Genomic DNA, 21,962 nt, shown 5'->3' on the forward strand with positions numbered 1-21,962 from the left:
TCTGCTTCTGTGAGTCTGACGTCCTGCACGTACGTGCAGGACGTCAGACTCACAGAAACAGAAGCCTGCGCAGCCTTCTACATGGAATGTTGCTAGTGGAATAGCAACATTCCATGTAGAATCTCCAATAGTAGCAACATTCCATGTAGAATCTCCAATGGTATCTATTTTACTGTCATAGTAATGCTTGAATGTTTCTCTTATATATACTATTTGCTACCACATTTGCTTATTTCCGATCTGAGGAAGAAGGCCAACCTTCGAAAGCTAATCAAGAAATGTATTAAGTTATGTCCAATAAAAAAGGTATCATCTTATTTTCTTTTCCATGTTTTATTTTGTTTGATTTCTATAGATTCTACATGGAATGTTGCTATTCCACTAGCAACATTCCATGTAGAAGTCGGCCCTTGCAGATCACCAATGTGGCCGCGCAGGCTTCTGCTTCTGTGAGTCTGACGTCCTGCACGTACGTGCAGGACGTCAGACTCACAGAAACAGAAGCCTGCGCAGCCTTCTACATGGAATGTTGCTAGTGGAATAGCAACATTCCATGTAGAATCTCCAATACTAGCAACATTCCATGTAGAATCTCCAATGGTATCTATTTTACTGTCATAGTAATGCTTGAATGTTTCTCTTATATATACTATTTGCTACCACATTTGCTTATTTCCGATCTGAGGAAGAAGGGCAACCTTCGAAAGCTAATCAAGAAATGTATTAAGTTATGTCCAATAAAAAAGGTATCATCTTATTTTCTTTTCCATGTTTTATTTTGTTTGATTTCTATAGATTCTACATGGAATGTTGCTATTCCACTAGCAACATTCCATGTAGAAGTCAGCCCTCGTAGATCAGCAATGTGGCCGCGCAGGCTTCTGCTTCTGTGAGTCTGACGTCCTGCACGTACGTGCAGGACGTCAGACTCACAGAAACAGAAGCCTGCGCAGCCTTCTACATGGAATGTTGCTAGTGGAATAACAACATTCCATGTAGAATCTCCAATAGTAGCAACATTCCATGTAGAATCTCCAATGGTATCTATTTTACTGTCATAGTAATGCTTGAATGTTTTCACTTATATACACTGTCAGCCAGCTTATTTCCGATCTGAGGAAGAAGGGCAACCTTCGAAAGCTAATCAAGAAATGTATTAAGTTATGTCCAATAAAAAAGGTATCATCTTATTTTCTTTTCCATGTTTTATTTTGTTTGATTTCTATTGATAACCTTAAGAGTGGACTAACACGGCTACCACACTCCTCTAATGTATTTTTACCAAGCCCATTTTTGAACTTTATCCATACAGAGAGCTATTCTCTTAAAAGTATCATTCAAATCTGCAGACACAGGTAACAAAATCAGAATGTCATCTGCATAAGACAATAGCAACACTTCTAAATTCAGTCTGATATTACCCAGCAATAAAGGAGAACCCTGAAGATCAATAGTGAGAAGATGTATAATTTTTACCTCTCACAAAGGCTACTGATTGGGCAGCATATCAAGAACTGAAGGAACAGAAACATAGTTTCCTGCTGGGTCTCCTCCAGAAAAGTTTCCGCTCTGAGGACTGGAAATATTTCTCCATGCCCACAACACATGATGAAACGGTTGGTGCGTGTCTGCACTGCTGCTGTCTGCTCTGTTTTTCACACTTACACTCATTCGGTGAAAAGTAGTAGTAAAATGCAAAGACATTTCTTGTGAAATCACTGGAGTCCGTGGAAATGCGAAAGGTCAGACTACTGGTGGTAGATTCGAACACGGCTCCCGAAGCTGAGTTGCTGCAGATCGTTCCCAGCAGAGCGTTACTGCTGGAGTTCCCATCGAACACCTGAATCTTCTCCCGAGAGCAGTCTGCTGAGGGATTTAGTCTGTGAAGACACACACAAGGTCCATCAAGCCTAGCACGCAAGGATGAACAATGGCTTTCTCAAGTCTATGGAATAATGTTTTATGAACTTTCCCTTCACGGACTTGTCAAATCCTTTTGTGAATCTCACCGTGTTGGTCATTGTGACCACATCCTCCAGCAACACTTTGCACAGCTTAATTATATGCTTCTCAACAAAATCGATGTACAAAAATGGCTGTACTACTCCCCGTGTACAGTGCAGTCTATACTATCCTGCCTAACACCTTCCTTCTCTCTTCTCTTACTTAATCTTTGTACAATATCAACTGTATTTGATATCATGGAATGACTATGTCATAACAAAACTCTGTAAGCCACATTGAGCCTGCAAATGGGTGGGAAAATGTGGGATACAAATGTAATAAATAATAAAATCCATTTTATACCTCAATGTCCCTAATCTGATAGTTTTAACATATCCCATCAAAATTCTGCCTTAATTAATTTCTGACATTTTAAATAATAGACTTGTCCTCCCCAAACCAAGGAAGATTGTTTCATGCACATAGGCCAACATAAGTAAAAGTAGTCTTGGAACAAATTCACATTTTGGAATAATTCCTTTCACCACTATTCCCAGGAAGTTCTATTTTTATTATTTCCCACACAATGGACATTGGAAAGATAAATACAAAGGGGGAGAAGAAACGTTGGTCTGTTTGAGGGGAAAATAACACTGAAAATCGAGTGGAATAGGATGAAACTTGGCATGTGGGAAAATCCAGTAAAAAGACACATCAAGTAAAACGTAATTAGGGAATTTCTGCTTTCAAACTGCTCTTTCAATCCCCAATCTTTCCCCCCCCCCCCCCACAAGTGCCCCCAAACTAGAAAAAAATGCTCCACCTCCAGAAATTACTCTCTGCAACTACCCCACCATCCACAAATTGCTCCCATCTCCAAAAACTACCCCATCACCCTGCAAACCGCCCTATTCCCCCTAACCACCCCCAAAACACCCTCATCACCCCAACAAACTACCCCACAACCAAAACTTTGTATTTTTTCATTTGTATAACTAGTTTGCATTTTAGTTTTTATATTTTTATTATTTTAGAATTTTATAATGTCTATTTGTTTTACCCCCTGTTTACTAACCCATTCTAGTGGCTGCCGTGTGCTAATGCCGGCAAAGGCCATTCACTTGTCGGCATTGCCGCGTGGCAGCTGCTAATGCAGCTTGATAGGGGGGTTAATGATGTCTGTGGAGCAGGGACTGTCTCTTCATGTTCAAGTGTACAGCGCTGCGTAGGTCTAGTAGCGCTTTAGAAATGATAAGTAGTAGTAGTGGATCATGATTATGTTTGTTTTATTGTAACCTGCTTAGATGTTATGATGTGCGGCCTATAAATTTTGTTAAATAAAATAAAAAGTACCCCCACAGCTGTACCATGCCTTGCATAATGCCCCTACCCCCATATACTGCCCCCCACAAATGTCCCACACCACTTAAACAGCCCAATACCCAAAACATAGTCCCTGAAGCTATTCCACCATGCCTCAAACTACTCCCCCACCCAAAACTACTCTCATAACTGCCCTCCCCCACATATATATGCAGAAGGGTTGGAAAGAATTCCATTGACCACTTGCTTAAGAAAGAGGTTAACCTTATCTCAGTAGTATCAGCATGACATTGTGTTGTTCTGTGTCTAACCTGAAAGTTAGCCTCATAAGGTTTATATTGTGGCAGCTTCAAACTTCATCAGATTTACCTCTGTTTTACACTTTGGCCATTCACCGTGCTGCTTAATCCCTCATGGAAATAAGACCATTTTTTACCAGAGCTAATTCTGTGTGTCTTCGTGGGACCAATGTGTCATAGCACGCCATCACGTATGTCATTCATTGTATTGATTGATTCACAAATTGACAGGGAATTCACAATAAAGGCTTAAACATTGTTCAGGGTCAAATTTTTAATATTTTTTTAGAAAGATAGGTTTATAGACAAAAACAGCTTAATGCAAACATATGACTCAATTTAGATTTGATTTAAAAGATCTTCCAACCATGAAAGTGAAAACAGTAACATAGAGGAGCATAATCGAACGGGGGCCGGCCATCTCTAAGGCCGGCCCCTTAAAGCAGCACACCCGACCATATTATCAAAACAAGATGGCCGGCCATCTTTCATTTCGATAATACGGTCGAGGCCGTCCAAATCTCAACATTTGGGCCGCACTTAGAGATCACCGGCGTTAGAGATGGCCGCCATTGGTTTTCACCGATAATGGAAACTAATGGCGGCCATCTCAAACCTGGCCAAATCCAAGCCATTTGGTCATGGGAGGAGCCAGCATTTATAGTGCACTGGTCCCCCTCACATGCCAGGACACCAACCGGGCACCCTAAGGGGCACTGCAATGGACTTCACAAATTACTCCCAGGTGCATAGCTCCCTTACCTTGTGTACTGAATTTATTTATTTGTAGCATTTATACCCCGCTCTTTCCCACTACCCACAACTGTACAACACTACCATAGTCCTTAAAGGGTAAGGGGGGCACCTACATGTGGGTAGAGTGGGTTTGGGGTGGGTTGTAGAGGGCTCACATTTACCACCATAAGTGTAACAGGTAGGGGGGTGGGCCTGGGTCCGCCTGCCTGACGTGCACTGCAGTACCCACTAAAAACTGCTCCAGGGACCTGCATAGTGCTGTGATGGAGCTGGGTATGACATTTGAGGCTGGCACAAAAATGTTTATATATTTTTTTGGGGGTGGGAGGGGGTTGGTGACCACTGGGGGAGTAAGGGGAGGTGATCCCTGATTCCCTCCGGTGGTCATCTGCTCAGTTGGGGCACTTTTTTGAGGCTTGGTCCTAAAAATAAATGGACCAAGTAAAGCTGGCCTTCTTTTTTCCATTATCGGCTGAAGCCGGCCATCTCGTAATCACATCCCCGTTCCACCTTCGGTACCCTGCTGACACGCCCACTTTAACTTTAGCCGGCCCTGCGACGGAAAGCAGTTGAAGCCGGCCAAAATCGGCTTTCGATTATACCGATTTGGCCGGGTTTAGGAGATGGCCGGCCATCTCCCGATTTGTGTTGGAAGATGGTCGGCCTTCTCCTTAGAAAATAAGCAGGATAGTAACATAGTAGATGACGGCAGAAAAAGACCTGCACGGTCAATCCAGTCTGCCCAACAAGATAAAATCATATGTGCTACTTTTTGTGTACATAAATACATAAGTAATGCCACACTGGGAAAAGATCAAGGGTCCATCGAGCCCAGCATCCTGTCCATGACTGCGGCCAATCCAGGCCAAGGGCACCTGGCAAGCTTCCCAAACCTGCAAACATTCTATACATGTTATTCCTGGAATTGTGGATTTTTCCCAAGTCCATTTAGTAGTGGTTTATGGACTTGTCCTTTAGGAAACCGTCTAACCCCTTTTTAAACTCTGCTAAGCTAACCGCCTTCACCACATTCTCCGGCAACAAATTCCAGAGTTTAATTATGGTTGGGTGAAGAAACATTTTTTCCGATTTGTTTTAAATTTACTACACTGTAGTTTTATCGCATGCCCCCTAGTCCTAGTATTTTTGGAAAGCGTGAATAAACGCTTCACATCCACCTGTTCCAATCCACTCATTATTTTATATACCTCTATCATGTCTCCCCTCAGCCGTCCCTTCTCCAAGCTGAAAAGCCCTAGCCTCCTTAGTCTTTCTTCATAGGGAAGTCGTCCCATCCCCGCTATCATTTTAGTCGCCCTTCGCTGCACCTTTTCCAATTCTACTATATCTTTCTTGAAATGCGGCGACCAGAACTGAACATAATACTCAAGGTGCAGTTGCACCATGGAGAGATATAATGGCATTATAACATCCTCACACCTGTTTTCCATACCTTTCCTAATAATACCCAACATTCTATTCGCTTTCCTAGCTGCAGCGGCACACTGAGCAGAAGGTTTCACTCATAGGCGGTCGGTGGCCCAACTGTTTGGGGAGGCTAAAGGGGGCGGGGTTAGGGGTGGGGTCAGGGGTGGAGCTTAAATCCATAATTGTCTGATAACACACAGAAAAAATAAATAAATAAAAATAAAAGTCACAATTAATACCTTTTATTAAATATAGATATTAGATATGTATTATATGTCAAAGAATAAAGTGGTTGCTCAAAGCATATACTAACCACAATCGCTCAACTACAAAACGCTATGCACAACTTTGTGCAAAAACACACTCAGAACCTTACTGTACCATAAATATTACACTGGGCAGAACCTAATACACCAATATACCACCCATACGGAAAATGCAGACCGTCAACAATATGAAACAAGGGATCATATCATCACAATTCTCATGTAGAGCCACAAAACACCCTAATTCATGTTTAATGTGGGATAAAATGCCATAAATAAGTAAATATAAACTTTTAATGTTGAGCATCTGATTCTCCAAGTGGACATATTCTAAACACTATAATGAAAATAAAAATTATTTTTTTCTACCTTTGTTGTCTGGTGATTTTGTTTTTCTGATCATGCTGGCCCAGTATCTGATTCTGCTGTTATCTGTCCTCTTAACTCCGTTTCCAGGATTTCCTTTCCATTGATTTCTTTACTTTCCACCTTTCTTCTTCATTTCTTGCCCTACATCCGTAAGTAAAAGCTGGATCCTCCGCAGATTTGACTGTCCAGTGGATCCAGCTTCTGCCTATTTTCTTCATCCATGTGCAGTTTTTCTCCTCTCTTCCTTTTCCCTCATCTCTTCCTCTCTCTTCCCTCCCTTCCATCCATGTCCAGCATTTCTTCTCTCTCCCTTCCCTCTCCTCCATCCATGTCCAGCAACTCTCCTCTCCCCTGCCCCCCCCTAGCCATCCACACCCACCCATTGATTCTCTCCTCTCCCCTGCCCCCCCTCGAGCCATCCACACCCACCCACTCACCCATTGATTCTCTCCTCTCCTCTCTGTTCCCGGGCAGATTTTCTAACAGGAGCTGCTCATCCAATCAGAGAGCTCTATTTGAATGCAGATTAACATACAGACACTCTAATGGGAATTTTTAGTCAAAAACACTAGCTAAACCCTTCGTTTTTGGATCAAAGTTCACATTTTTGATCAGAGCCATGCCCTAACATTAAGGCTGTAAACATTTCCAACAATTTTTACCCATAATATGCAAATGAGAACCTCCCAAAAACGGACTAATTTGCATATGGCTTGAGCAAATTTGAGTACATAGCATACCAATCCCACTTCCTAGCACCTAAATTCTGCAATTAGATTTAATGCAAATACTTTTAAAACTTATTTTTAGCACTTTTAAAATTTCAGGGGTCAGTGCAAGTCTCTTTGGTGTGAACTGCTCATGTGCAGGAATTCATGATCTTAGTTAAATATCTCCCTGGCAACCCAAGACACCTCCAGCCAACCCCCCTGCTCTGCTCTCCCAGCAGTAAGATAATCAAATTACAACTGGTTATACACAAGGCTAGAGACGGCTTTCACTGCAGCTGCTGAAATTTAAACCCCCCCAGAGCAGCAGGACTTGCAGGAGAACTACTACTAATACTATTTAGCATTTCTATAGAAACAGCTGATCCATCCTGCTGTGACTGGGGAGGTATAGCCTCCCCAAGCCTCTTATACCCGGCGCCTATTGTTTCAGTGTATTATTGACAACGACACCCAGATCCATTTCTTGGTCCATAACTCCTAACGTGGAACCTTGCATGACGTAGCTATAATTCGGGTTCTTTTTTTCCACATGCATCACCTTGCACTTGCTCACATTAAATGTCATCTGCCATTTAGCCGTCCAGTCTCCCAGTCTTGTAAGGTCCTTCTGACCTTGATTTGTATCTGCCATTTTCAGGGCACAGACCGTAGAAGTCTTGCCCAGCACTAGCCCCGCCTCCCAACCATCAGCCCCGCCTCCCCCACCGGCTCTGCCACCCAATCTCGGCTAAGCTTCTGAGGATCCATTCCATTATTTTTATAGCAGTATTTGTATCCTGTTCATTGTTGTTTTTTAATCTTGAATTGACAATCAATATGACTGTTGGGCAGACTGGATGGATCATTCAGGTCTTTATCTGCCGTCACTTACTATGTTACATTTTTTCCCCCCAAACATATTGGCTCAAAGTGGCTTTCATGATTACAACCAGAAACAATCTTACGTGGAGGGGCTTTAGCAATATAATGTCTAAGTCCAAATTTGGACGCTTTGCTAAAAACGTTCAAAATTCAAGTGGGGAATATAGCCATTTTGAAAACAGGAAAAAGTCTATTTTTTTTTTTTTGAAAATGGCTATTTGCTAGATGTTTTTGTGCTCTGTGCGTTTATGTTTTTGGTCCATTTTCAAAAAAATAAAAAGTTGAAGTGAAAAATACACAAAATCAAGCCATTGGCACGTAGCAGGAGCCAACATTTTTAGTAGACTGTCCACACAGACATCCCAGGAGATCAGTGGGGCACCCTAGGGGGCATTGCAGGGGACTTCAAATAAATACTTCCAGGTACACCATTGCTCCCTTATCTTATCTGCTGAGCGCCCAAAATCCTCCCCAAAACCCACTACCCCCAACTGTACAACACTACAATAGCCCTTATAGGTCCCCCTTCACCCTTAAGGGCTATTGTAGTGGTGTACAGTTGGGGGTAGTGGGTTTTGTTGAAGTTTTTGGGTGCTCAGCAGACAGGATAAGGGAGCAACTATGCATCACATTATTCTACCACCCTCCAGGAAGCTGGACAAACGCCCAAGATGATTTCACGGACTTCGTATCAAACATCTGCACCAATGACACAAACACAGAACACTAATGAACTTCATAAAGCAATGGAACTTCACAACAGCACAAGGAGACTCATCGCACTACTACTACTACTACTACTTGACATTTCTAAAGCGCTACTAGGGTTACGCAGCGCTGTACAATTTAACATAGAAGGACAGTCCCTGCTCAAAGGAGCTTACAATCTAAAGGACAAATGTACAGTCAGTCAAATAGGGGCAGTCTAGATTTCCTGAAAGGTATAAAGGTTAGGTGCCAAAAGCAACATTGAAGAGGTGGGCTTTGAGCAAAGATTTGAAGATGGGTAGGGAGGGGGCTTGGCGTAAGGGCTCAGGAAGTTTATTCCAAGCATAGGGTGAGGCGAGGCAGAATGAGCGGAGCCTGGAGTTGGCGGTGGTGGAGAAGGGTACTGAGAGGAGGGATTTGTCCTGTGAGCGGAGGTTACGGGCGGGAACGTAAGGGGAAATGAGGGTAGAGAGGTAATGAGGGGCTGCAGACACAAAAGGACATCAATTAGACATACTAGCCCACAGATTCTCAACGAGTAACAACCTAATATTCACAAACCACACATGGGAAGAGGTACCATGATCAGACCACAGCAAGCTCACTTTCACACTACAATGGAAAGAAAATGGCAAGAAAAGAGAGCCAAGAACTGAACACACATTCACAACCAGAGCAAAAGTAAACAACCACACATTCTGGACAACAACAATAAATGAACTCAACAGTGTACAACCCGAGGATAAACACTTCATGAGAAATTGGGATGAAACAAGTGAAAATACACTAAACAAAATAGCACCACTCAAAACAAAAATCACAAAACAACCATGTCCGTGGTTTAATGACAAAGTACTAAGGATGTATCTTGCTAAGGATGTAAAAAGAATCGAAGCGGTGCAAAGAAAAGCTATGAGAATGGTATGGGATTTGCATTACAAGACGTATGAGGAGAGACTTGCTGACCTGAACATGTATACCCTGGAGGAAAGGAGAAACAGGGGTGATATGATACAGACGTTCAAATATTTGAAAGGTATTAATCCGCAAACGAACCTTTTCCGGAGATACGAAGGCGGTAGACGAGAGGACATGAAATGAGATTGAAAGGGGGACAGACTCAAGAAAAATGTCAGGAAATATTTTTTCATGGAGAGAGTGGTGGATGCTTGGAATGCCCTCCTGCGGGAGGTGGTGGAGATGAAAACGGTAACGGAATTCAAACATGTGTGGGATAAATATAAAGGAATCCTGTTCAGAAGAAATAGATCCTCAGGAGCTTAGCCGAGATTGGATAACAGAGCCGGTAGTGGGAGGCGGGGCTGGTGGTTGGGAGGCGAGGATAGTGCTGGGCAGACTTGTACGGTCTGTGCCCTGAAAAAGACAGGTACAAATCAAGGTAAGGTATACACAAAAAAGTGGCACATTTCTTGGGCAGACTGGATGGACCGTGAAGGTCTTTTTCTGCCATCATCTACTATGTTACTACACCTGAAGAAACTCTTTAGGAAACTCAAAAGAGCATGGGCCAAAAACAAAACAAATGCAAACAAAACCATATAGAGAGAAGCCATAAGAACATACACAAACAGCATAAAGAAAGCAAAAGCAGAACGCTACAGTACATATATAAACTTCGATCAGACCAATATGAAAAAATATTCGAACTCATGAACAAACTACTGAAAACCCAGAATATATTGGCGACAACTGAAACACTACCAACTGCAAACGAGCTTGCACAATACTTCAGAAACAAAATAACAAACACACGATCAAACCTTGCAAAAGCACAAATAGACGTCACAGACTACCTACAAGACTGCAAAACACATGACAACCACACCGCAGCAGACAGAATATGGACCACATTCAAACCACCCCAGCTAGACACTATTGACAAAATACACGCATGCATACTACCTACTTGACAAATGCCCCAACTACATGATGAAAAACCCACTAGACTGGTTCATCGAGTACCTCACCAAGCACATCACATACGTGTTTGAAAGAGGTCAATTTAAAACAGACAAAGGCGACATAGTACTCAGACCTATCCCCAAAAACACTACCAGCAAGATCAGCAATATCACAAATTACAGACCAGTAGCCTCAATACCACTAATGACCAAAATGATGGAAGGTCTTGTAACACAGCAACTAATAAAATACTTGACAAAATTCTCAATTCTTCATAAATCCCAATCAGGTTACAGACCACAACACAGCACTGAGACGGTCATGACCACCCTAACAACAAAATTCAGACGCATAATATGCCAAGGACAAAACAATTTGACATGTCAAGTGCGTTCAACCTAGTAGACTGCACCACACTAATGACATTGCTCGACAACATAGGAATTAGCAGTGCAGTGGCAACATGGTTCAATGGCTTCCTAAAGACCAGATCCTACATTCTAAAGATGTCCAAGCAAACATCAACCTCATGGATCTCTGAGTGCGGGGTACCACAGGGATCGCCATTATTGCCAGTACTGTTCAATGTAATGATGGCGCCACTTGGAAAAAAACTGGAGTTAATGGGTTTCAACCCATTTAAATATGCAGATGACATCACCATCTTCATATCTTTCCAAAACAATATCACAAACATACAGGACAAAATAAAAAAAAAGGATTGGACCTCATGGAAGAATGGGCAACAACTTTCAAACTCAAACTGAACAGAGACAAAACAAAATTCCTAGTATTATAAAGCCCACACAACCCCATATCCTACCAAAAATTCACAATCAACCAACAAACATACCACATTGAAACACAACTTAAAATATTAGGAATCATTCTCAACAAGCATCTAACACTGGACAATCAAATATCAGCAGTAACATCAAAATGTTTCAGAACATTATGGAAACTGAGAAGAATAAGAGACTATTTCCCTACACAATCTTTCCAGATACTGGTCCAAACAACGATACTATCGCAACTAAACTACTGCAATGCAGCATACGTAGGGTGCAAGGAGAACACACTAAAACCAGTGCGTACAGTTCAAAACACGGCAGGAAGACTGATTTTCAAGAAATTGAAATACGAAAGAGCAACACCACTGCTTGAAACACTACATTGGCTACCAGTCAAGGCAAGAATATTTTTCAAAGCAAGTACCCTAATCTTCAAGATACTATTTGGAATGGCACCCAAATATATGTTTAACATGAACTATCCTCAAGAAGTGCCAGCCCGGCAAACAGAAAGTACCTACTCCTACATCTACCCAACTGCAAAAACACCATCTACAAAACTATCTAAACAGCAGGATTTAGCTACCTGGGATCCAAATGGTGGAACTCGATACCAAAAACCATAAGAAGGAACACAAATCTCCTCCAATTCAGAAAAGAAATGAAAACCTACCTGTTCAAAAAATTCTACTGGTAATCACAAAGATATTTTCACCTTCCTTTCAAATCTACCTCTTCAAAAACTATATGAATAAATCTCACCAAAACTCTACAACTGAACACAAAAGCTACCACTACCCTTTCCACTTCAAATCTATCTCTTAAAAAGCTCTATGAATAACCACACGAACTGGAGATGCCCTCTCCACATTGCACAACACTATTGTAACTCCACCAAAATGTAACTTGTAAGCTGCTTTGAACCGAAACTTGTTCTTGGATAATAGTGGGATACAAGAGTGCATAAATAAATAAATAAATAAACATTTCCTCAAGCCTGAATTTTTGGTCTTCTCATAGTTTATAAGCTACTGTGTCTGAAGTGTGACCTTTTGTGTGTGTGATTGGGGTGTATGGTGTTGAAATTCCCCTCGTTTTAGGAATTAATTGTAGGCTTTTGTGGTCTCCTTGTCTAGGTTTTCTAGGTGTAGGTTTTTGTGTCCCAGTAGTATTATGTTTGGGTAGGTAATGCACAAGTTAGATATAAAGTCCGTGAAATCTAGCCGTGCTTCCAACCATTTACCAGGGTTGATAGGATGCCATATAGTTGGTCTTGTAGTGATGTGTCCTGAATTGTACATTCAAATTGGGGGCATTTAGTTTAGATATAAGTTCAATGTTTAGGAAGTTCAATGTTTTGCTGCTTTTGACTCCTAACCACTACTCACTTGCCCTGTACCCTTTTATCCCCACCTCTTTAATTCCCTTACCTCTTAATTGTTCTGTCTGTTTGCCTGTCCTATTTAGATTGTAAGCTCTTTGAGCAGGGACTGTCTTTTTCTTGTTTGGTGTACAGCGCTACATATGCCTTGTAGCGCTGTAGAAGTGATAAGTAGTAGTAGTAGGAAGGATGTATGCAAAATTGCTATCCCATCTCTTTTCTGTTTACCCCTTACCCCTTACCATCCTGGAAGATAGAGGGGGAATTCTCAGCAGTAAAATTTGTGTGTGGAGGGTGATTTTGGTCAAAAATAGCGTATGTGTGTGGAAGGATTTTGAGCACACACAGACACACTCTTACTGCTGAAAATTGCCCTACCACACACACATATAGTATTGTTGAAAAGTCCCCTACAATCTCTCTTTCTTTCTCTTACTGTTGAAAGGCCCCCTTCATATACACTTACTGATGAGAATGCTCCCCATACACATTTAGTGCTGACCCCCCCCCCCCAACACATATGCTATTTTTCTGAAACTCCCCCTCCACACACACACACACACACAGTCACACACTCTTTTACTACTGAAAATCACCCTCCACACAAACTGATTGCTGCAAATCACATTCACCCTGCACATACACCTACTGTTGAAACCCCCCCCCCCCTCCACATACACTGATTGCTGAAAATCTGTTCTACCTACATTGTTACTACTGAAAATCTCCCCCACATAGGCTTACTGCCGAACCTCCTCCTTCACACACTTACTGCTGAAAATCCTACCCCCTCCCACCCCACCCCACATACTCGTATTGCTGAAAGGATGGATTTCTGCTTCTGGAACACAAGATTTACTAGAACTTCAAATACCTCCATCTTGCAAAGAGATCTTACCAGAGACCCAGTTTTTATTCTGGGAATTGTAGGGCCTGGGACTTACAGCTAAGGATGAAACAGAAACCAGCGATGGGTCAGAATTTCACAGAGACTTGGTGACACTTCTCATGCAGGTTTTCTTATAGAGACAGAAATGCTTACTGGAAATAAGAGAAGATGAGCCGGACTGTCCTGTTGTCCCCCTTGTCGATGTGCCAGCTACAGTCCGCGTTGGAGAAGAGCTCTAGTGGTAGAGCTTTATAGGACTCCTGGAGGCTGCCTCCACACTCACTGAGACCTGATACAGCGGAAAAGAAATATATATAGAGAGAGATCCTCATGCAGAAATATGACCAAGCCTGACCTTCTGCCTCTCAGAGCTCTGTCTCTGCATGAGTGTCCTTCCCTCACACGACTCTGTGTGTCTGTATGTCTCTCCCTCTCACACATCTGTACACATGTGTCCTTTCCTCACACGACTATGTGTGTGTCTGTATATCTTTGCCATCTGTGCATGTGTGTCCTTCTCTCTCATGACTCTGTGTGTCTGTATGTCTTTCCCTCTCACACATCTGTACACGTGTGTCCTTCCCTCACATGACTATGTGTGTGTCTGTATATCTTTGTCTCTCATGCATCTGTGCATGAGTGTCCTCTCACATGACTGTGTGTGTTTGTATGTCTTTCCCTCTCACACATCTGTGCATGTGTGTCCTTACCTCACATGACTCTGTATGTCTTCCCTTCTCATACATCTGTGCATGTGTGTCCTTCCCTCACACGACTCTGTGTGTCTGTATGTCCCTCACATGACTGTGCGTGTCTGTATATCTTTGCCTCTCACACATCTGTGCATGTGTCCTTCTCTCACATGACTCTGTGTGTCTGTATGTCTCTCCCTCTCACACATCTGTACATGTGTGTCCTTCCCTCACACGACTATGTGTGTGTCTATATATCTATGTCTCACACATCTGTGCATGTGTGTCCTCTCACATGACTGTGTGTCTGTATGTCTTTCCCTCTCACACATCTGTACACATGTGTCCTTTCCTCACACGACTATGTGTGTGTCTGTATATCTTTGCCATCTGTGCATGTGTGTCCTTCCCTCACACAACTCTGTGTGTCTGTATGTCTCTCCCTCTCACACATCTGTACACGTGTGTCCTTCCCTCACATGACTGTGTGTGTCTGTATATCTTTGTCTCTCACAGATCTGTGCATGTGTGTCCTCTCACATGACTTTGTGTATGTCTGTATGTCTTTCCCTCTCGCACATCTGTGCCTGTGTCTGTGTCTCTTACAATTTGCAGAAACAGATTTTCCTAATTCTACCACTCAGCTCATACTATATGAAAGGACTTTGGTCGTTGCATTCGGATGTGGAGGCCTCAGTTAATGAAGATTTCTTGATTCCCTATTTTGTGTTCCTGGAGTGAGTTCCCCTTCTCAGAAAGAAGGAAATTATTTGGTGATGTTTCTGCCAGTTCTTAGAGCTTCCCTGGATTCTCCCTGGCACCAAAATCACATTCAAGGAATTTTGGGGGTTCAGAGTCACTGTCTGAGTCTTCCTTGGATTCTTCAATGTCCCTTGGATCTTTGGACCGTCTCTACATCTGGGTCAGATGAAGGGGTGTCCCTGAAATCTTGGTTGTCTCTGAGGTTTTCAAGTGTAGGACATTTAGTTTAAGATACTTTAGGTTAGATTCTATAAATGACGTCAAAAGAATAACCTCTGAGCATATTCTATAAGCTGTGCCTAAAGTTAGGCGTGGTTTAAAGAATAGTGCTGAAATCCTGGGGGTTGCACTTGCATCCATTTGCACCAATGAAAATGTGGTGCAAATACCCACACCTAAATATGCGTATAACCAAAAACCGCACCCATGATCCACCCCTAACCACCCATGACCCTCCTATTTCTGCATCCCCTTTTATGGGACACTCAAGATCCATGTCTAAATTTACGTGCGTTTATCTTAATTGATTTCAACTAGTGCCTATAATAGCTTGTTAAAAAGTCAATTATTGATGCTAATTGGCTAATTATTCAATTAAGACGCATGTGTATCTCAAAGCACCCTTATAAAATGAGGAGGTTTGTGTATATACAGGAGCCTTTATTTCATCTAAACCTGGAAAAGCAGAAGTAGTAAGAAAGAAGGAAAGGCGAAGAGAGTTGCCTTCATGTCCCCTCCATACCTTGGAGTCCTGTTTCTGCCACTGCCAGAGAAAACGCTGTGGAAACCAGCAGGACCACAAGCCACCTCACAGCTGCCATTGTGAGAGTCGGTATACACTCACCATGTGCTTCAGGTTTTATACCAGCAATGCTGTTCTGCTGATTGATTTCCTTGGCCCCTTTACTCGGAATTGCTCAGATATAGCTGAGAAAAGCTGCAGATGCTGCTCCGACTCCTCCCTCATCCAGTGATCAAGTATGCTGATAATATCTGATGGCATTTCTTAAGAACTTTCTGTCCACAAATGCAGGAAATGAATGGCCTGATATGCCCAGGATATTCTCTACTTGAGGGTTCAAAATGCTAGGTTCGAAGTCAGGAGCCACACTGGGGCAGACCAAAGGTCCATCAAGTCCAGTACCCTGCTTCCGACAGTGGCCAATCCAGGTCACCAGTACCTGGCAGAATCTCATTGTGGAGAAAATGTTGAAATTTTCAGTACATGTGCTGTGGCTGCTAAAACAAATGAACTGCTCGGGATTATTGAAAAAAGGATGGAGAACAGAATTGAGAATAGCATGATGCCTCTGTACAGAGCCCTGCTGCAAGTGCACGGTGAGCATTTTTTGCAGTTCTGCTTGCTCACTTTCAAAAAAGATATAGTGGAACTAGAAAAGGTACAGAGGAGGGTGACAAAAATGATAAAGGGAATGCAACTCTCCTTATGAGGAGAGTAACATAGTAACATAGTAGATGACGGCAGAAAAAGACCTGCACGGTCCATCCAGTCTGCCCAAGAAATGTGCCACTTTTTTGTGTATACCTTACCTTGATTTGTACCTGTCTTTTTCAGGGCACAGACCGTACAAGTCTGTCCAGCACTATCCCCGCCTCCCAACAACCAGCCCCGCCTCCCACTACCGGCTCTGTTATCCAATCTTGGCTAAGCTCCTGAGGATCTATTTCTTCTGAACAGGATTCCTTTATGTTTATCCCACGCATGTTTGAATTCCGTTACCGTTTTCATCTCCACCACCTCCCGCGGGAGGGCATTCCAAGCATCCACCACCCTCTCTGTAAAAAATACTTCCTGACATCTTTCCTGAGTCTGCCCCCCTTCAATCTCATTTCATGTCCTCTCGTTCTACCGCCTTCCCATCTCCAGAAAAGATTTTTTTGCGGATTAATACCTTTCAAATATTTGAACGTCTGTATCATATCACCCCTGTTCCTCCTTTCCTCCAGGGTATATATGTTCAGGTCAGCAAGTCTCTCCTCGTACGTCTTGTAACGCAAATCCCATACCATTCTCATAGGTTAGACAACTGAGAGGGGATACAGTAGAAATGTATAATATCATAAGCGGAGAGCAATGGATGTTAAGCTTTCAAAACAACACAAAAACAAAAGGACACTCCATGAAGCAGGTGATTGGCAGAATGAAAAAATATAGAAAGATTCTTTTCGCACAGTGAAAATGAAATTGTGGAATCTTTTGCTGAACGATTTGGTGAAAGCAAATAACATAGGAGGATTCAAAAGAGGGTTGGACAAGTTCCTACAGGAAAAGCCCACCCAGAATGAGAAGCTGGAAGAACCATTGTTCATCCTGGAGAGAAGCTATGAAAACAGCACTTCCTTTCGGGCTTTGCTGTCAGAGACAGGATGCTGGGCGCAGTGAAGTTTGAAAAGAATCAGCAAGGCTTTTCTTATCATGCTGGAAAGAAATCATATGTACGTCTAGTACCAGAGCTGGTGGTGGGAGGCGGGGCTGGTGGTTGGGAGGCGGGGCTAGTGCTGGGCAGACATATACGGTCTGTGCCCTGACAATGGCAGATACAAATCAAGGTAAGGTATACACAAAAAGTAGCACACGTGAAATTATCTTGTTGGGCAGACTGGATGGACCTGCAGGTCTTTTTCTGCCGTCATCATCATCTACAATGTTAGTAGCGCTATAGAAATGATAAGTAGTAGTAGTAGTAGACTGGTATTTAAAAGTACTTATCAGTTCAGCAGCAGTCTCTATACGGATATGTGTCCAATCCATGAATTTTCAGGTGCAATATGGGGTAAATTCAGATCTTGCCTTACGTAGAGTTCAGTTACTTTCAGCTTGGACCACTGTCTTTCCATTTCTCTTATATCCTCCCATTCCTCCAGTTCCTTCTTCAGGAACTCTCTCATTTTACTAAAATAAGCATGCTTGATGCACGGCCATTAGTACTATTCACCTCTTGTTTACGTAGAGTAATATGACATTTCCAAAGTTCCCCAACTTCAGGGTCATTAGACTTGCACCACCTTCTCTCTAATATCCTGCATTCCCTCTTTTCTTATTCATAACTGAGAGGAATATCAAGGAAGGGATTTTGGATTAAAGAATTTCCTGCTTTTTTATCGCAGTCTAATGTCTTAGTTATAATAGAATTACAACTGGACAGCAAATTGTCAGGATCTAAACTAGTCAAAGTGAAGAAGCAAAGGAAGAAGGCGTCTAGAGAAAGTGGCTGCTCAGCCAAGAGGTGAAAAGGACTTGAACTTAACAGATCTCTTAGAGTTTTCACTGGAGATTATTACCCAAAGGACCACATTGGTGGTGACTTTCGCTCTTGAACCTGACCATAACACTGTACTAAATCTGGCTCCTCAATTCTGCCCTGGGGATTTGGTCTGGCTGTCCACTGGGGACCTGCACATTAAGACGCCTTCCACCAAACTTTTCCTCCCCCGATTCATTGGGCCATATCCCGTTATCAGTCAGATGGACCCCGTTAATTACCAATTGAAGTTACTCCCCACTTTACAAATTCATAACATATTTCATGTGTTCCTTCTGAAACGTCTTCCTTCTGGCCTCTCACGCCAATGGCTGATGGCATCCCTAAGTGGACGTGTGTGCCAATGATCTTTTAAAGCTCCATGGCAGGGAAACAGGCCAGGCACTTTTTGCTCAACGAACCCTTCCAAGCTGTTGAGAACTGGGTCGTTTTACTCCCACAGTGGAGATGCCCAAGCGAGGGCTTGGCCCAACAGCAGGGAAACAATATAGGCGACATGGGCTCTGTTGGAGATGAAGTGACAGGACCCCATTGCTTTAAATGGTCCCAGAGAACCAAAGTCAGCAGAGAGCGCCTGGTCTGTTTCCCCTCTGTGGGGCTTTAAAAGATCACTGGGACTGTCTCTCTCTACGTTGGATGTTCAGCGCTACTTGCATCTGGTAGCACTATACAAATGTTAATAATAATAATAATAATAATATACACGCGCTTAGGGATGCTGGTGGTGTGGGAGATCAGAAGGAAGCAATGCTTCAGAGCACCAAAGGCCACTGTAGCGGCCCATAGGGCAGGATCCTCGATCCTGGGAGCCAGCTCGCAGGACTATGGAGCCGGCCCTGCTTCCTCTCTGAGGCCCACAGACGTGGGGCCATGATGACAGTTGTATAGAGAGTATCCACTATATTTTCAGTAGGAAGAACATAAAAGCGGAGATAAGAGACTTTGTAAATATTTATTTGGCTTTTGCTCATACCTTTTTCAGTAGTAGCTCAAGGTGAGTTACATTCAGGTTCACTGGTTATTATGGAAGACTTTAGTAAACAGGTTGTTTCAGATTTGGCGTATTGACTGAGTGGAGAGAGAAGCATGTGTGCTAATTGACTACGAGTAATGCAACTCATTAGCATTCATCAAATTTAATTGATTTTGACAGATGACATGCCCACTTCCAGGTTTTCAGCCAAGCAAAGGCGAGGACATGCCCAAGCCATGCTCACTCCTCCCCCTTGGATGATGTCACAGCATATGACGTGGAGGGGCATAATTGAAAGGGACGCCCAAGTTTTCGTGAGGACATCCTCGCAGGACGTCCCCAGACAGGGGCAGGGAAACCTGTATTATCAAAACAAGATGGACGCCCATCTTTTGTTTCGATAATACGGTCAGGGACGCCCAAATCGCAAAATTTATGTTGACCTTAGAGATGGTCATCCTTAGAGATGGTCGTCATAGCCACATCACTGTATGTATCACGTCACTTCCTGTTTCCACTACTAGCCACCATCTTGGATAGGGTCATGTAGACAGGAAGTGACATGAAAACCCCCACCCTGATACTGTCCCCTACTGCCTTGGTGGAATTTAGTCACACATGCACACCTTAACCTTTTTTTCTCACAGGAAAGAAAATAGACATTTTTCTTTTTCGTATATTTTTTTTCTTTCAAAAGGATACCTTGTGATTACTTGTAAAGCTGTTTCTTCACCTTTTTTACTAACAGGAAAGAAAATGGGCATTTGTTTTTTTTTTAAAAGAAAGAAAAGGACAGATAAAAGAACACTTTTTAAGCTGGATTGTCTACTTTTTAAGAACAGCAAAACAAACTATTCACTGTCTGTGTGAGATCAGGGTCTGTAGCCTGGTGTTTGCTTTTCACACTGCCTATGTGAGATCAATAGGGTCTGTGGCTGTCACCCGCAACCCCCTCCCCTTCCCCATAGCAAGCAACAAAGCTTACAGTGGAATCTCAGCTCTGCCCCAAGCTAAAGACAGGGAATCCCAGCTCTGTTTCAAAAGGACACCTTTTTAAGCTGGATCATCTGCTTTTAAGAAGGTTCTCCCTAGCCACCCACCCACACCCCCTCCTTCTCTAGCCATCCCTCTAGCTGTGGGGGGTGGCTAGAGAAGGGGCGGGTGTGTGGAAATCTAAGTGGAGAGCTTTGCTTATCTGTAATTTGAATGTTTCTCAGGTGAACACGTCTAGCCCCGTCTTTGGCCGCTTTCAAGTCCAAACTTAAAGCCCATCTCTTTACCACTGCCTTTGACTCCTAACCACTATTCACTTGCCCTGTCCTTTTATCCTCACCCCTTTATTCCCTTACCCTTAATTGTTCTGTCTGTTTACCTGTCTTATCTAGATTGTAAGCTCTTTGAGCAGGGACTGTCTTTTGTGTATGGTGTACAGCGCTGCGTATGCCTTGTAGCGCTATAGAAATAATAAGTAGTAGTAGTAGTAGTGAACACTGCTAGAAGCAAAATAAAGCATTAAGATTCTTTCTGTGGTGGATGGCTAGAGAGAAGGAGGAGGGGGCTGTGTGGGATGGATGACTAGAGAAGGAGGGGGTGTGGTGGGTGGCTACGGGCAGTGAGTGGGCATGGCTTGGGCATGTTCTCACTTCTGATTGGCTGAAAACCCGGAAGTTGGCATGTCACCTGTCATAATCAATTAAATTTGGCAAATGCTGGTGAAGTACTCCACTCCTCTGGCTTCCTGCCATATGCCAGTCTTGGGCCTGAATATTGTTTGTGTTGCTTTGATCCTGGGCACATATTAGGCAGCTGTCTAGGCAAAACACTAAACCACAGATTATGTTATTCTGGGCTTTAAATAGGTTCTTTCCTAGTGCCAGATCTAGGACCATAGTACCAGGGCAGTTAGTGCTGGGCTCAAACTATATCTATCTGTATTAGTGGTCTATCCATGTAGAAGATTTAAGTTTATTGGCACCAGTAAATTTATTTATTAGGATTTAAATGTATAACTTCCTTTGAAAACTCACCCGCTGTACATTTCCGTTTTGCCACCTATAATTCCTGGAGTTCTTTCACTGCATTAGAGGAGAATGCAAGTATGGGGGGGGGGGGGGGATGTTTGGAGGAGATGAATGGAGCCTTGCACAGAAAGGAAACAGAGGTAGGAGAGGTCTGGATGATGATAAGTAAGGGAGATCATCACATTTTGAAGATTCATATGGTGGACAGATTGCCAACACCTGCCTGGCTGCTAGTGATTGTTTTATTAAAGAAGCTTATCTTCCTCTTCATTCTGTTGTCACAAGCGTCGACGTCCGTGCCTTGCTCATCAGTGCCCTATTCCATCTAGACCCATTAGAGTTACCTGCAGTTCTAGCTAGTGACCTGTGGAGTCACTGTTGAGTGGTAGAAGCCAAACTGGTGATGCCATCAGTGCTGAGCCCTTCTTAAGCTGGCTTTTTTGTGCAGTCAGTGTTCTGGCAATTACTCCTGATTGAGCTCAGGCGCTTGCCTGAGGTTCTGCTAGCTGCATCTGCTGTTTCCTAGTCAGGCTGCATCTTTCACCTTCTTGCTCTGTTCCA

At 43.0% G+C, this 21,962-nt stretch overlaps 1 protein-coding gene across 1 annotated transcript in view; it reads right to left on the minus strand.

Moving 5' to 3' along the window:
• The window catches only part of CUZD1 (CUB and zona pellucida like domains 1), a 69,164-nt gene extending 53,220 nt beyond the window's left edge, over positions 1-15,944 (minus strand). The window contains 3 exon segments of the mRNA XM_030204696.1: positions 1,666-1,880; positions 13,823-13,958; positions 15,866-15,944. Coding sequence (XP_030060556.1) covers positions 1,666-1,880; positions 13,823-13,958; positions 15,866-15,944 — 430 coding nt within the window.
• Positions 15,945-21,962: the final 6,018 nt, after the last annotated feature.

This window comes from Microcaecilia unicolor, chromosome 5 (assembly GCF_901765095.1).
Source record: "Microcaecilia unicolor chromosome 5, aMicUni1.1, whole genome shotgun sequence".
NCBI classification, from domain to species: Eukaryota; Metazoa; Chordata; class Amphibia; order Gymnophiona; family Siphonopidae; genus Microcaecilia; species Microcaecilia unicolor.